This window comes from Loxodonta africana, chromosome 8, assembly GCF_030014295.1.
Source record: "Loxodonta africana isolate mLoxAfr1 chromosome 8, mLoxAfr1.hap2, whole genome shotgun sequence".
NCBI lineage: Eukaryota > Metazoa > Chordata > Mammalia > Proboscidea > Elephantidae > Loxodonta > Loxodonta africana.
In genome coordinates this window covers 68,601,923-68,617,340 of record NC_087349.1, presented here as the reverse complement: position 1 = coordinate 68,617,340, position 15,418 = coordinate 68,601,923, and the positions used below count along the sequence as shown (strand labels likewise).

Sequence of the window (15,418 nt, the reverse complement as noted above, 5' to 3'; positions counted from 1 at the left end):
GTAAGGGTTAGCTCAAGAATTTTTGCATAATTCAAATGTAAAGTGCTACCAGCTAACTCTACTGCCTCTGAGAAGCTCATAGCAGAACAAATGATCAGTGCAGTCAAAGCCAGCCTGTATGGAATGAAAATGCCTTCCCATACTGTATTTCCAAGGAGAAGAATCCAGAATAAGGGTTTAAGGCAGTCAAGGACTGACTCAGCTACTTTGTAGCCATGTGTCAAACTTGTAAGTTTATACCAGGCTTGCTTTATCATTCTGTGAACCTGAGGGTATTAGGAAGAAACTTTTGATCATATATTGGCTGTCCAATTTGTTCAAAATTGTCTTTTAAATGGCCGTAGGGAGTAAAGACAAGTAGAACAGCTTGTTCTAGTCTTTTACCTCCCAATATCAGTGGATAAAATTGACTCAGTACAGTAAACATATGTGAAGAAGAAGAATGAGCCTAGTTGTTATTGCACACGAGAAAATCCAAACTCATCGCTGTGGAGTTGATTCCAGCTCATGGCAATCCCGTGCGTGTCAGAGTAGAATTCTACTCCACAGGGTTTTCAGTGGCTCTGATCTTTTCGAAGTAGATCAGCAGGACTTTCTTTCAAGGCACTGCTGGGTGGATTCAAGCCATCAAGCTTTTAGGCAATTAGTAGCCAAGTCTTAACTGAGTTACCCAGGGACTCTAACAACTCTTCAGAAAAAATCTGACTAAAGTATTCTTCTTCCCCTGTTGTCCCAGTTTTGGCCACAGGGCAAGATAGTCTCTCTTAGCCAGATGGGTGTGGCTGACAGCAGTTATGGTTTTAATGCCTGGTCTTGGATCATGTGGTGACCACACTGCAACCTCATGAAGGTCTAGCCTGGGAAAGTTGAAGGGGATTAGGTGGGTGCTCCGAGTGTTATCTGAGAATTAGATGCTAACCTCAGCAGCAGTCCTACCACTGAGAAGGGAGACACCCTTCTTCATTTGTGTCTTAGATAAAGAGTCTGCTCCTCACTGACTCCTCTTCCCCTTGGCAGTTATAGCAAAATTACTTGCTTTTCGTTGACCTATTAACTCAGGCCCCTACTTCTTTGAGCAGATCCTAAGGATTATTGGCTCATCTGCTTTGTCTTCCTCGGGAAGACAAAATTGAGTGAAACACATTCATGTCAAGTTTTGCTTACAGTAACAAGGTTCGTGCTTTTGCCTTTGTCACCATGGTATTCAGAATTAATAAGCAACTTTGATACTCCCAGGGCAAGATGGTCACAAGCAGAACTTCAGAAAGCCCTTGTACCATTAGAACACTCAAGACACAACCCTGTGGATTCTGGACTCTTTTCATTAGTGCCTTGTGTTAGAAGTAGAGCAATAGCTTCTTTTGTAGAATCACTAACTTAATTATTAGCTAATCATAGACTTTACTGCATTTTTCAGGAGAAAATTATATTTTCTAGCAGATGTTAGAAATTTGGGGGTTCATGAAGGTCTTTTTATATGTCCCTTGCAAATGTCAAGGGTCAGTTGTACCTGGAAATTATATCTGTATGTCTGTCTTTCCCTCTAGATCTGCACTGGCCAATACTATAGCCACTAACCACATTTAGCTATTGAGCATTTAAAATGTGGGTAGTATGAATCGAAATAAGCTTTAAGTGTAATTTTGGAGACTTAGTACATAAATAATGTAAACTATATTGTTAATAATTTTATTCTGATTACATGTTGAAATTATATTTTTGATATATTGGATTAAGTAAAATTATTAAAATTAATTTCACTGTTTCTTTTTACTTTTTAATGTGGCTATTAGAAAATTTAAAATTACGTAGTGACTCACAGTGTATTTATATTGAGCAGTGTTAGTGTAGTCTATAAATTCCTTGATAGGAACTTATAGCCTGGCACATATTAATTAGATGTTCAGTGTATTTTCAATAAACTAAACTATTGAGCTGAAATGAATAAATGGATAAGGATTGTGAAGATTTTTTTTGAAGTAGTGATTTTGACACTGAGTTTGGAAAGTGATAGAACAAGATGAGATGGATCATGTCAGGAAACCTTTAGGTGTTTATTATTGTCCCTAGTGTGTGTGCCAGAAACGTATAGAAGAGACATGAGCCTAAGCTACAGCTGCCTTGTCATCAGACATTCAGTAAAGCCCCGTAGAGGTGACCTGATTTGGGCCATTCATGACTCCTTTTCTCTCATGCCATATAATCCAGCAGTTTGTTCAAGACCCATTTCCAGAAAAGATTTTCCTATGGACCATTTAGCTGTGATTCTCAGACTTTAATGTCCTTAAGAATTACTTGCAAAGCCTGTTGCAAATGCAGATTCCCAAGCCCACTCTCATAGATTCTTGCTGAGTAGATAAGGGATGGGGCCAGAAATCTGCATATTAGCACCCCAGAAGATTCTAGTTCAAGTGGTCTGTAAACAATACCTTGATCATAATCACAGGCAAACATACATCAGCCTATAGCATCATAGTATGGAAAACCAAACCAAACCCTTTGCTGTCTAATTGATTCTGACCCCTGGTGACCCACAGGACACAGTAGAACTGCTCCGTAGAATGGCTGGTGCATTTGAACTGCCACCCTTTCAGTTAACAGCCGACCACTCAACCACTGTGCCACCAGGGCTCCATACAGCATCATAATCTGGGAATAGCCTAAAATCTAGATAGAAGGATCTGTTTGCTCAGTGGCTATTAGCTATTACACTGTAAGGAGCTTGAGATGTTAGGTATTTTAATCATCAAAAAGTAATCGAGGAATACTAACTATCCTATAGTTCATGGGGAAATCTAACTGAGGTGAAGAGTATAATGATTTTGTTTCCTTTGCACCTCTTTCTATGTGAAATTTTGGTTCAAGCTCAGTGAAGTGAGAGCGCACTTGGCAGTGAAGCTGTGTGGGTGGCGAGAGGACTGGAAGTTTGTGGCCTCTTTACAGTTGTACTGAGTGAAGGACAGAGCTTACTCATCATGAACATCACTCCCAAAGCAACTTGTCCAAATGCCTCGGTGCACTCGGCGATATTGACAACGAGATGGTTGCCAAAGCAAATTCCCTTTTTCCCCTCTCCTGATGCCTGAAATTTCAACACCTTAACTTTGTTCCCTTCAAACATTTTTAGAAGCCTAGCAAAACTCTAATTGTTTTAAGGGTACTGGATGGACCCTTTCTGAGGCCGAGGGAGGAGGACTGATTTTGTAAAGCAGTCAGAACTACTCATGTGCTGCATACTCACTCTGCAGCCTACGGTTTTGAGTTCCCCACTCTCTCCGGTAAGGTAACTGGTGGGCAAGTGTAGGCTGATGTAGCTGGGCAGGTTGACTCTGCCTGTGGAGTTAGCTAGCTGCTGTGAGTGGGGCAAACAGAATGAAGGACAAAGGCATTAATTGACTGCATTATTTACAAATGAAATGAAAATGTAATTCTAGGCCAGTAATAGCTAAAATAATCATTTTTTTTCCTCCCTTGGTATCCCATGATAGCCTATCAACTTATTTTGCTTTTTGTTGTTGTTGTTGTTGTTGCTGTTATTTTGCCTTGTTTTTGCTGTGCCCTGGTTCCATTTGTGAAAAGATTTATTATGAAATATTTCAAATCTATAAAGAGGCATATGAATATAATAGACTTAAACCACCTACCTTAACAAAGAGAACTTTACGTGTACAGTTGAAGGCCCAGCTCTCCCCTGCAGTGGTGACCACTATCCAGAATTTAGTGTTCATCATCCCTAAGCAATTCTTTATACCTTGACTGTGTAACATTTGTATTCCTCAACAATGTATAGTACTGATCTTGCATTTTATAAACTTTATGTAAAAGGTGTATTTTCTGTAGTCTTCTGCAGCCTGCTTTTCTCATCCACACTCTGCCTGCTCACTGACAGTTCAGTGGAGATTTTCCTTCCAGTGTTAACTGGCTCAGCTATTCTCGACACCTCTGTGCAGTGTTGTTGTGTAATATCATTTGGCCCCTAAAATACAACTGGAAGTGGCTTAGATTGAAAGTTTTATAAAAGTGTCAAATTAATGTATAACTATAATATTTTTTTAAATATAGTATCTAACTATTACACATTTGTTTTATTTCAGGTTGTAATATAACTTATCTTCTCATGCTTTTTCCCTGTCCCTTCTCCCCAAATCATCAGCAGTAGAAAAAGAAGAAGGAAAAAACATGTCAAGACACAGATGGTAAGTAATTTGTAGTCTTTTTTTAAATGAGAGTCTATTAAAAGACGAAGGAACATACTGTTCGCTCAGTAAATGTCCATTGAATGGAAAATCGAGAGACACATTAGCAGTAAAATAACCTGTCAGCCCCTATCCAATGTTGAATATAATCAAGCTCAAGATCACTATTAAATGTAAAAACTATGTACCAAAAATGGTACAGATTCTTACCGAATATGTTTTCTGTGTAATAAATGCATTTATGTAAAACTTTCTCTTGGAAAGTCTGGTTTTTTCTTAACTACCATTTTTTTAATGAACTGATATATTTTTATCAGTATTTTATTTACAGCTTCTAACATTAGCTGTAAAGTTAAGGGAATTTTATGCAGGACAGCTGTACAATAACAAATAATTTTACAAACACACGACTCAGACTCATGATTTTATAGTCATGACATTAAACCCTCATGAACACTCAGGAGCCAATCACTGTTGGACATATATGAAAAAAAAAAATTCTGGGTAAAATCAATGTGGTAATCCTATGGCTTTGTCAGCTCTATAAGTTATATGCCTGCAACACAGCTAAGCAACATGTTAAGCCTCTTATAAATTCCAGATCTGTTTCATAAACCCCTGACTCATCAAAGAATTTTTACTTTCTTTAATTTGTATTATGAAAAAAATGTGGTGCATGTTTTCATTTTTCAAATATACAATTAATTAAAATAAGGAATGCCCTTTTTAATCCCTCTACACCCAACCAGGCCCATGTCTTCTATAATATCAAATGCCAGACTTCAAAAGGATTTTTGCATGTGTTAAAATGTAAGGAGTTTTTAAAGGTAATTAATAAATTGCTAAGGAATTTAATTTCCCTGAGTATCCCATTTGACGGTTCTTTAAGAGTTGCCAGGCTTTTTAATTTTTCCTTCTTGCATCGTGACAATGGGATGGTTTCATCCTATGACCTGCATAATGATTGTCACATCCAGGCAGCAGGTCCAAGCAAGAAGGTAGTCACTCACCTGAAAGAATGGAGTGCCCCAAGAAGTGTGCCCTTCTCTCTCTCTTATTTGACCTGCCTTTTCAGAACTTGCTAAAACGCAGGAGCTGCATGATACATTGAAATGAGCACTGGACTGGGATTTCGTTGTTGTTGTCTGTGTCATCGAGTCGATTCCCACCGACCGTATAAGTAAAACAGGGTAGAACTGTCCCATCATGTTCCCTAGGCAATAATCTCTAAGAGAGCAGAGCACCAGGTCTTTTCTCCCACAGAGCCATTGAGGGCTTTAAACTGCCAACCTTTGGGTTAGCAGCTGAGCGCCTAACCATCGTACCACCAGAGATCCTTGGACTCGGGCTTAGAGACCTAGATTTTAATTCTTTGTGGCTTTGGGCAAGATTCTTAACCTTTTGAAACCTAAGATTCCACATTGCATTAGATCTCCAAAGTTTCTCCACTTTCTTTTTTTCGAAATGGAATTTTTTTTTTTTTTTTTTTTTTGCTGTTAGTCCATTAAAAAAAAAAAAAAGATACAATGCAAAGAAGTCTGTCCCATTCTCCACTCTTGGAAGTCCCATCCTTCTGAAATAACCACAGTCAATATGTTGGGATATATTCTTCCTGACTTTTAATGTACGTATTATGTAGAGAGGGAAACCCTGGTGGCGTAGTGGTTAAGTGCTACAGCTGCTAACCAAAGGCTCAGCGGTTCACATCCGCCAGGCGCTCCTTGGAAACTCTGTGGGGCAGTTCTACTCTGTCCTATAGGGTCGCTATGAGTCGGAATCGACTCGACGGGGTGCTGGGTATGTAGAGAGAGTATATTTACATAGATATTATATGTATTTTGTATAACATACTTTCTGATGTAAACTCATAATAAAACTTTTAAATAATGCAGAAAGATGTAAAGTAGAATGTCAAAGTCCCCTATAATCTTACTCCAAAGATAACCAGAGTTAAGGAAGTCATCTAACACCCTTTCTGACTCATTTTAGAATAAATGCGTGATATGAATATTGTAAATGTTATCTGGAAGGAGAATATGACTCATCAAGTTTTGAGACATTGATATTTTTTACATAATAATACAGAGCAGGAGTCCTTGGATGGTGCAAATGGTTAACATGCTAGGCTGTTAACTAAAAGGTTGGTAGTTCAAATCCACCCAGAGATGCCTCGGAAGAAAGGCCTGGCAGTATACTAAATGAAAAATTAGCCATTGAAAACCTTGTGGCACACAGTCTTCTCCAATACACATGGAATTGCCATGAGCCGGAATCAACTCTATGGCACCTGGTTTGGTTTGGTTTTGTTAGTATAGGAAACTAATGTTTTAGGGCACAAGTCTGGCACATTTTAAACGGCGATGGAGTGGAGTGCAAAGGTCCTGTGTCGGCTTTTGGAATAGAAACTTCAGATGGAAAGAAGTTGTAGACAAAGCAGGGGGAAGCAGGGAGTACCAGTGATAAACTTGCTGTCAATATTTGGAGTATCTGGTAACTTTTACAAAATTCCATTTAATTCTCAATTCTTTGACATTTATCTTTTATATACTTTTTTATTTGATTTTTTTGTGTGCTTTTCCTGAGGAATGGCTTGCTGCTGTTTATTTTAAGCATTTATACTTAAGAATTTAAAATTGCTAACACCAAAACACTGTAACAAATTTTAAGCATGGTATTTTTCAGCCTCTTATCTCTACTTCTGCAATCACTTAAGTGTTGACCAAAATGGTAGAGTGGAGACAGCATTTGTGTCTGGCTTTGTCTCTGACCCACTGACGTGCCTTGAACCAACACCTCTTTAGGGTTTAGTTTCTCAGCTTTCTGATAAAGTTTCTAAGTTTCCTCATTCTACATTTTGTGGTTTTGGACAAAATTAGAAAGAGTTAATTAGCCCCCTTTGCATAATCACATAAGAAAGTACTTCCTGAAGAATGTTTTGTTGTTAGGTGCTGTCAAGTTGATTCCGATTTATAACGACCCTATGTTCTATAGAATGAAACACTGCTCGGTCATGCACCATCCTCACAATCATTGCTATGTTTGACCCCCATTGTTGCAGCCACTGCGTCAGTCCATCTCATGAGGGTCTTCCTCTTTTTCACTGACCCTCTACTTTACCAAGCATGATGTCCTTCTCCAAGGACTAATCCCTCTTGATAACATGTCCAAAGTACATGAGATGAAGCCTCACCAACCTCACTTCTAAGGAGCATTCTGACTGTACTTCTTCCAAGATAGATTCATTCACACTTCTTGCAGTCCATGGTATATTCAGTATTCTTCGCCAGCACCATAGTTCAAAGGCATCAATTCTTCTTCTCTCTTCCTTATTCGTTGTCCAGCTTTTGCATGCATATGAAACGACTGAAAATACCATGACTTGGTGAGGTGCACCCTAATCCTCAAAGTGGCATCTTTATTTTTCAATGCTTTAAAGAGGTCTTTTGCAGCAGATTTGCCCAACACATGCATCGTTTGATTTCTTGACAGTTGCTTCCATGGGCATTGATTTTGGATCCAAGTAAAATGAAACCCTTGACAACTTCAGTCTGTTCTCTGTTTATCATGATGTTGCTTATTGTTCCAATTGTAAGGACTTTTGTTTTCTTTATGTGAGGTGTGATCCATACTGAAGGCTGTGGCCTTTGATCTTTATCAGTAAGTGCTTCAAGTTCCCTTCACTTTCAATGAGCAAGATTGTGTCATGTACATATTACAGGTTGTTAATGAGCCTTCCTCTAATCCTGATGTTGCATTATTCTTCGTATAGTCCAGCTTCTCTCATTATTTACTCAGCACATAGACTGAACAAGTATGGTGAAAGAATAAAACCCTGATGCACACCTTTCCTGATTTTAAACCACATGGTATCCCCTCATTCTGTTTGAACAACTACCTCTTAGTCTATGTACAGGTTCCACATGAGCACAATTAAGTGTTCTGGAATTCCCATTCTTTGCAATGTTATCCGTAATTTGTTATCCACACAGTGGAATGCCTTTGCATAGTCAGTAAAACACAGGTAAAAATCTTTCTGGTATCCTCTGCTTTCAGCCAGGATTCATCTGACATCAGCAATGATAGCCCTTGTTCCACATCCTCTTCTGAATCTGGCTCGAATTTCTGGCAGGTCCCTATCGATGTTCTTCTGCAACTGCTTTTGATGATATTCAGTAAAATTTTACTCGTGGGTAATACTAGTGATAGGGTTTGATAATTTCTGCATTCTATTGGATCAGCTTTCTTTGGAATGGGCACAAATACGGATTTCTTCCAGTCAGTTGGCTAGATAGCTGTCTTCCAAATTTCTAGGCGTAGACGAGTGAACACCTCCAGCACTGCATCCATTTGTTGAAACATCTCAGTTGGTATTCCGGTCAGTTCCTGGAGCCTTGTTTTTTGCCAGTGCCTTCAGTGCAGCTTGGACTTCTTCCTTCAGTACCGTCAGTTCTTGATCATATGCACCTGAGATGGTTGAATATCGACCAATTCTTTTTGGTTCACTGACTGTGTATTCCTTCCATCTTTTGATGCTTCCTGCATTGTTTAATATTTTTCCTGTTGAATCCTTCAATATTGTAACTTGAGGCTTGAATTTTTTCTTCAGTTCTTTCAGCTCGAGAATTGCTGACTGTGTTCTTCCCTTTTGGTTTTCTAACTCTAGGTCTTCGCACATGTCGTTACAATACTTTACCTTGTCTTCTCAAGACACCATTTGAGATTTTCTGTTCATTTCTTTTACTTCAACATTTCTTCTTTTAGCTTTAGCTACTGCACATTCAAGAGCAACTTTGAGAGCCTATTTTGGCAGCCATTTTGGTCTTTTATTTCTTTCCTATCTTTTTAATGACTTCTTGCTTTTTTCATGTATGATGTCCTTGATGTCATTGCACAACTCATCTGGTCTTCGGTCACTGATGTTCAGTGCATCAAATCTGTTCTTGGGATGATCTCTGAATTCAGGTGGAATATACTCAGGGTCATACCTTGTCTGTCATGGATTTCTAATTTTCTTCAGCTTCAGCTTGAACTGCCATATGAGCAGTTGATGGTCTGTTCCACAGTGGGTCCCTGTTCTTGTTCTGACTGATGATACTGAGTTTCTCCATCGTCTCACATCCACAGATGTAGTCAATTTGATTCCTGTGTGTATGCCATCTGGCATGGTCCATGTGTGTAGTCACTATTTATGTTGGTGAAAAAAGGTATTTGCAGTGACAAAGTCATTGGTCTTGCGAAATTCTGTCATGTGATCTCTGGCATCATTTCTATCACCAAGGCTGTGTCTTCCAACTATTGCTACTTCTTTATTTCCAACTTTTGCATTCCAATTACCAGTAATTATCAGTGCAATTTGATTGCATGTTTGATCAATTTCAGACTGCAGAATTTGGTAAAAATCTTTAATTTCTTCATCTTTGGCCTTAGTATTTGGTGCATGAATTTGAATAATAGCCATATTAACTAATCTTCCTTGTAGGCATATGGATACTATTCTATCACTGACAGCGTTGTACTTCAGGATAGATCTTGAAATGTTCTTTTTGACAATGAGTGTGATGTCATTACTCTTCAATTTGTCATTCTCGGCAGAGTACCCATATGATTGTCCAATTCAAAATGGTCAGTACCAGTGTATTTCAGCTCATTAATGCCTAGGATATTGATCTTTATATGCTGCCTTTCATTTTTGACAACTTCCAATTTACCTAGGTTCATACTTCTTACATTCCACGTTCTAATTATTAGTGGAGGTTTACAGCTGTTTCTTCTCATTTTGAGTCATGCCACATCAACAAATGAAGGTTCCAAAAGTATGACTCCATCCACATCATTAAGGTCGACTCTACTTTGAGGAGGCATCTCTTCCTCAGTCATATTTTGAGTGCCTTCCAACCTGAGGGGCTCATCTTCCCGCACTAGATTAGACAGTGTTCTACTGCTATTCATAAATTTTCACTGGCCAGTTTTTTCAGAAGTAGACTGCCAGGTCCTTCTTCCTGGCCTGTCTTAGTCTGGAAGCTCCATGAAACCTATCCACTGTGGGAGACCCTGCTGGTATTTGAAATACTGGTGGCTTAGCTTCTAGTATCACTGGAACATGCAAGCCACCACAGTGTAACAAACTGACTGCCAAGTGGTGGAAAGAATGTTCAGATAGGTTCTTTTCAGACTAAAATGTCTTGGTCTTGAGGAAAGTCACAAATAAAACAATTTTTTTTTTTTTTTTTTAGCAGTTATCCCTGGGACTTAAATGATCGATATGCTCAAGATAAGTCAGTTGTAAATAAAATGCAACAGAAGTATTGGGAAACAAAACAGGCATTTATTAAAGCCACAGGAAAGAAAGAAGATGAACACGTTGTTGCCTCTGATGCAGACCTGGATGCCAAACTAGAGGTGAGTGCTTTCTCTCTCTCAGAACCAGTAGGCCACCTTGCTGGGATCAGGGTCTGGGCATTTACTAACTGGACAATCTTAGGTGTGGTTTTCTTTGAAAATATATTGCAAATCTGAAAAGAATCTGGGATCAGGTAAGTTGCATCCCAGCATATTTTTGAGAACATACAAATGATCACGTAAGCACTGATGGATGCCTCAGTTTGTTTTTCAGGCACTTAGTTGGATTGCACAGCATGTGGTAGATTCTCAATAAATGTTGAAAAATTTAATGCAATCAAAGAGCCGCTGCTAGTGATATCTGGAGAATCAGAATCGGAGAGGTTTCTGAAGACCGTTGGTGTTGCTGTTTTTAGTTGCTGTTGAGTCAGTTCTGACTCACAGTGACCCATGTGTGCAGAGTAGAACTGCTCCATAAGGTTTTCAAGGAAGCAGATCATTGGGCCATCTTCTGAGGCACCCGTGCGTGGGTTTGAACTGCCAACTTTTCAGTTAGTAGTCAAGCACTTAACCATTTGCACCACCTAGCCTCAAGCAAATGTTTATATTTAAAAAAGAAAAAAGAATGAGACTAAAAGATCCTGAAAAGTAAAGTCTAATAGGCTTGGTATTGAACCCTGAACATCTTTAGAATGAATTGACTAAGCAGATATTCAGTTAGACTAGTTAATTATGCAGTAAGTTGTATTCATATCTGATTAATCTAGAGTATTAATAGAACTGGTGGAAGGCATACTAACTCCCTGTCTTGCTGGATATTTCTGTCAATAGCTTGGATTCAGATTTAAAAAGCACACTTATCCACTCTGTTAATGACAGGGCACTGAGAGGAAGAATATATTAGATGGTCTAATAAGGATTCAGAATGATCTCTAAATTTAATAGGTAAGCTAAAAGTTAATGAACGTTGAATGGGAATAATATAAAAAGCTTAAAACATCAAAATACTTTCAGAGAATGGTCACCAGATTAGTGGAAACCATGGTTATCCTGGAACAGAGAGAGTTAAGGGGAGACATGTTGTCAATTTTATAGGAAGGTCCATGTGGAAAAGGGATTCGATTCATTCCATTCCTCTGAGAATAGAACCAGACACAGGAAGAACTTTTTATGTTGTCCAGTGAAAGCATGGGCTGGCTTGTGAAACTCTGAGTGCCCTGTTAGATGGACTGGGAGACTATTCCAAGTCTGCCACTTACTGGCTGTAGTGACCTTGGGAGGATTACCCAATTTCTCTTATCCTCATTTCTTAATGTATAAAATGAAGGTGTAAGTGCTTACTTATTTTGGCTATTGTGAAGATCAAATTCGACCATAATTAGAGCGATGGCTAGCATTTATTGAGTGCTTATTATGTTTTTTTTTTTTTATTATGTCCCAGGGACCATTCAAAGTGCCTTCCACACGTCATCTCTAGTACCTAGCCCAGCTCCTGACTCGTCTGGCTCCTGCCCCCTATCCTGAGTTTTCTCCCTCCCACACCACTTACACTGCAGGCACCACCCTCAGCCATGATGGCCTTTCTCCATTCTCAGTCCGCAGCAAGACAAGTTCACTCCCATCAAAGCATTTCCTCTGTTCTCTGCCTGCACAGTCTTTCCCCAGATTGTCCTTTCACTGACTTCTCAAAATTCAGGTCCAGCCTACACCTCATCTTGGAAAAGCTTTTCCTGAATATGCTGTTTAAGTCTCTGCCAGTCCACCTCTAACCCCTACGTACACCACTCCTGTTGACTATTTAGCATATGACTTTGTTTAACTTTGTGCATAGTATTCATCATCCCTGGAATTATCTCAAGTGTTGATTTGTTTGTCTTCCCTCCACTATGAGGTCATTTCTGTGACAGCCTTATTCACTGCAGTATCCCCAGCCAGACATGGAGTGCATAGTCAATAACTGTTGACTAAGTAAGTGTACATGTTAGTGCAATTAATGTTAGCTCCCAGCTCCTTCTTTCCCCTGCCATTGGAAGTGTTCAAATAGAAGCTGGATTTGACAGGGATGTTCGAGGAGATTCCTGCAATGCAGAAAAATAGAACCGGGAGGTATCTGTTCTGGTTTTAGTTAAAATGTTTGTAAATTACATATGCTTTTCACATCTCATAGCTTTACTTTTTTCTTCTTAGCAGCCTAGTAAATAGAAGCATTATTCTAAAAGTAATTTCATATGTTAAAATGCTAGTATATTAAAAACAATAGAGTAGTTTTATATCTATATTTAGCTCTTGCAAGGGCACTTTAAACTGAACCTAGTGTGCTGTAATCAAAATAGCTGCTGTTCTAGGCACATAGTAGCCAAAGTACTTATCTGTGACTAATAATTTTATACATAATAGAGGTTTCTGGTACAGAAATGTTAATACTGATGTTGAAGTTTATAGGAAGAATGGGTTCCATCAATGAAACGTGAAAACAGTATACAAACCATTTTGATGTATTCTGACGCAGAATTACCCATACAAGGCTAGCTTATAAGCCAAGAATTTTATTTGGCTGGTACAGAAAGCGTGTGTGCCAAATTATAATAACGGTCAGTATATATATTCCTTGTGTGTATGTGTGTGTGTGTATATATATAGGGAGAGAGAATATATATTCATATATATATAGGGAGAGAGAGCGTATATATACTCAGAGTTTATATACTCTCTTTCTGTATATACACATATATGTATTCCATATATTTTGTGTGTGTGTGTGTGTGTGTGTAAAGGGAGAGAGGAGAGAGAGATTGAATTGATTGATTTAAGGAATTGGCTCACGTAATTGTGGAGGCTGACAAGTCTGAAATTTTAAGTCAGGTAGCAGGCTGGAAACTCTAGCAGGGTATCTGTGTTACAGCCTTGAAGCAGAATTCTTTCTCTTCAGGAAACCGCAGCTTTTTCTCTTAAGGCCTTCCACTGATTGGATGAGGCCTCCCACATATAGAGGGTAATCTCCTTTGCTTAGAGTCAACTGATTATAAATGTTAATCACATCAACAAAATGGCCTCACAGCAAAATCTAGGCTAGCATTTGACTGAGCAACAAGGCAACATAGCTTAGCCAAGCTGACACATGAAATTAACCATTGCAAGCAGATTTTATTACAATTTGTTGGGAAATCAATGCAGTAATGTTACACTAAATTTAAATATTTATCAAAATTTCATGTTAATGAAATCATATTCTTAAAAAATAGCACCTAAGTACGAGAACAGACAAAACCCACCTATGGTAACAGAAGTCCGTAAATAATTTTCATGGCAGAGGGGACTGACAGGGTGATGGAAATGTTTCACATCTTGTTTTGGATGTGGTTACGTAAGTGGATACGGTTGCCAAAACTCACAGAACTGAACGCCTCAGACCTGTGCATTTTATTGCATTTATTGTATCTCTCAATTTTTTAAAAGTAAACAATGTGACTGAACAGCTTCTGAGCATACTTTTAAACCGCCTTGCTCCTACATCAGTTATTACATCTTAGTGATTTGTGACCAAGAATACTGGTACCAAACATTTGCTAAGGAACAGACTCAGACTGCTGGTGTTCTGTTTTGTTTTACAGGGAAGAGTGTTTTTTTTTTTTTTTTTTCCTAACTGGAGGAGGATACGGTTTAATGAAATGGAATTAGTACATTTATATTCTTTGTGACCAAGTTGCACCATATTAAGCTTCCTAGGAATGATTTCTAATCTTCTAAGTATGTATGCATGTATCCATTTTTATTAGATAATTTGGTCATATTTATTATGAAGCAGATCATCTGTTTTTACCCAAATATTGAAGGGCTTTATGGATCTAGGACACAATTGCTACATCACTGTGGCTCATAAGCTAGGACACGGGAAGACAGGAAGAGGGGAGACCTACCCTGCCTCATTTAGTGGCTCCTCAGAGGCAGAACATTTGTAGGCAGGTTTTCTAATCAATACCAGCTGTAGCCTCTGAGTTGGTGGCCAGAGGGAGGAGAAGGTGTGAAGTAACCGTTTTACTTTTTCTTGAGCTTTCTTAGTTCTGAAGCAAAAACTGAGACCGTCGTAAGTTAAAGCCTAGTTAGAGTCTTCTCAGTACAGCTGCACCTGGCTCTCAATTTCCTCTATTCTTGCCAAGTATTGTGTATTAGGTTGTCTGTCTTTGTCTTTTATGAAATCATTGGGGAAATAATGAGTGATGGGGGCTGCTAGCTAAACTCCATTTCACGAGATGTCTTCTAAACAGAGCATTCAGCTGATTGATTTTTGTTTGCTTTTTATTGAGTTATATAAGCAAGCCATAAAATACATTATGATCATAAAATATGTTAATATCACCTTCTAAATATGACGTTTAATGGACAGAGCCTCCATTTTTTAGAAAAGGCAGCAAGTGGTAAAAGAAACAAAATTGGATTATGAGTGTAATTGGGCCCTTCACTTAGTATTTCTGTTTTTCAGTTATTTCAGTAGTCTGGAGGAAATCATTGTTTGGCAGATCTTAATTTAGATCTATCACAGACATGATGAATTCTGATAAATATAGAATAATAGAAACATATTAAAGGCTTGGGTCATGATCTCTGTACAGAACATCATGTAACACCAAGAGCAACTTAGGCATGTGGTTTTGTTTTTAACGGACAAGGCAAACACTAGGATTATGTTGGTTATAATTTTTATTTCACTGCTATCTGTATTATTTAGCATTGTGTTTGTGCATTTATTACAGCTGTTTCACTCGATCCAGAGAACCTGTTTGGACTTGTCTAAAGCAATTGTACTTTATCAAAAGAGGATATGTTGTAAGTATGCCATCGGGCCATTGGGAAAATTAATCAAATAAATAGACAGCAAGAAATAG

General features: G+C 38.5%; 1 protein-coding gene across 7 annotated transcripts in view; it reads left to right on the top strand.

The window, feature by feature from the left end:
• ICA1 (islet cell autoantigen 1) overlaps positions 1-15,418 on the top strand; it is a 144,508-nt gene that overhangs the window by 14,412 nt on the left and 114,678 nt on the right. For 5 of the 7 annotated variants that reach the window (XR_010322689.1, XM_064290015.1, XM_064290014.1 and 2 more), the window contains exons 2-4: positions 4,095-4,196; positions 10,430-10,595; positions 15,287-15,359. Coding sequence is in view for 6 of the 7 variants with exons in the window: in XM_064290015.1 (XP_064146085.1) it covers positions 4,180-4,196; positions 10,430-10,595; positions 15,287-15,359 (256 nt within the window). In the remaining variant the exon portion in view is untranslated. The remainder of the gene's footprint in view (positions 1-4,094; positions 4,197-10,429; positions 10,596-15,286; positions 15,360-15,418) is intronic. The other 2 variants (XM_064290012.1, XM_064290011.1) reach the window with 2 other exon arrangements.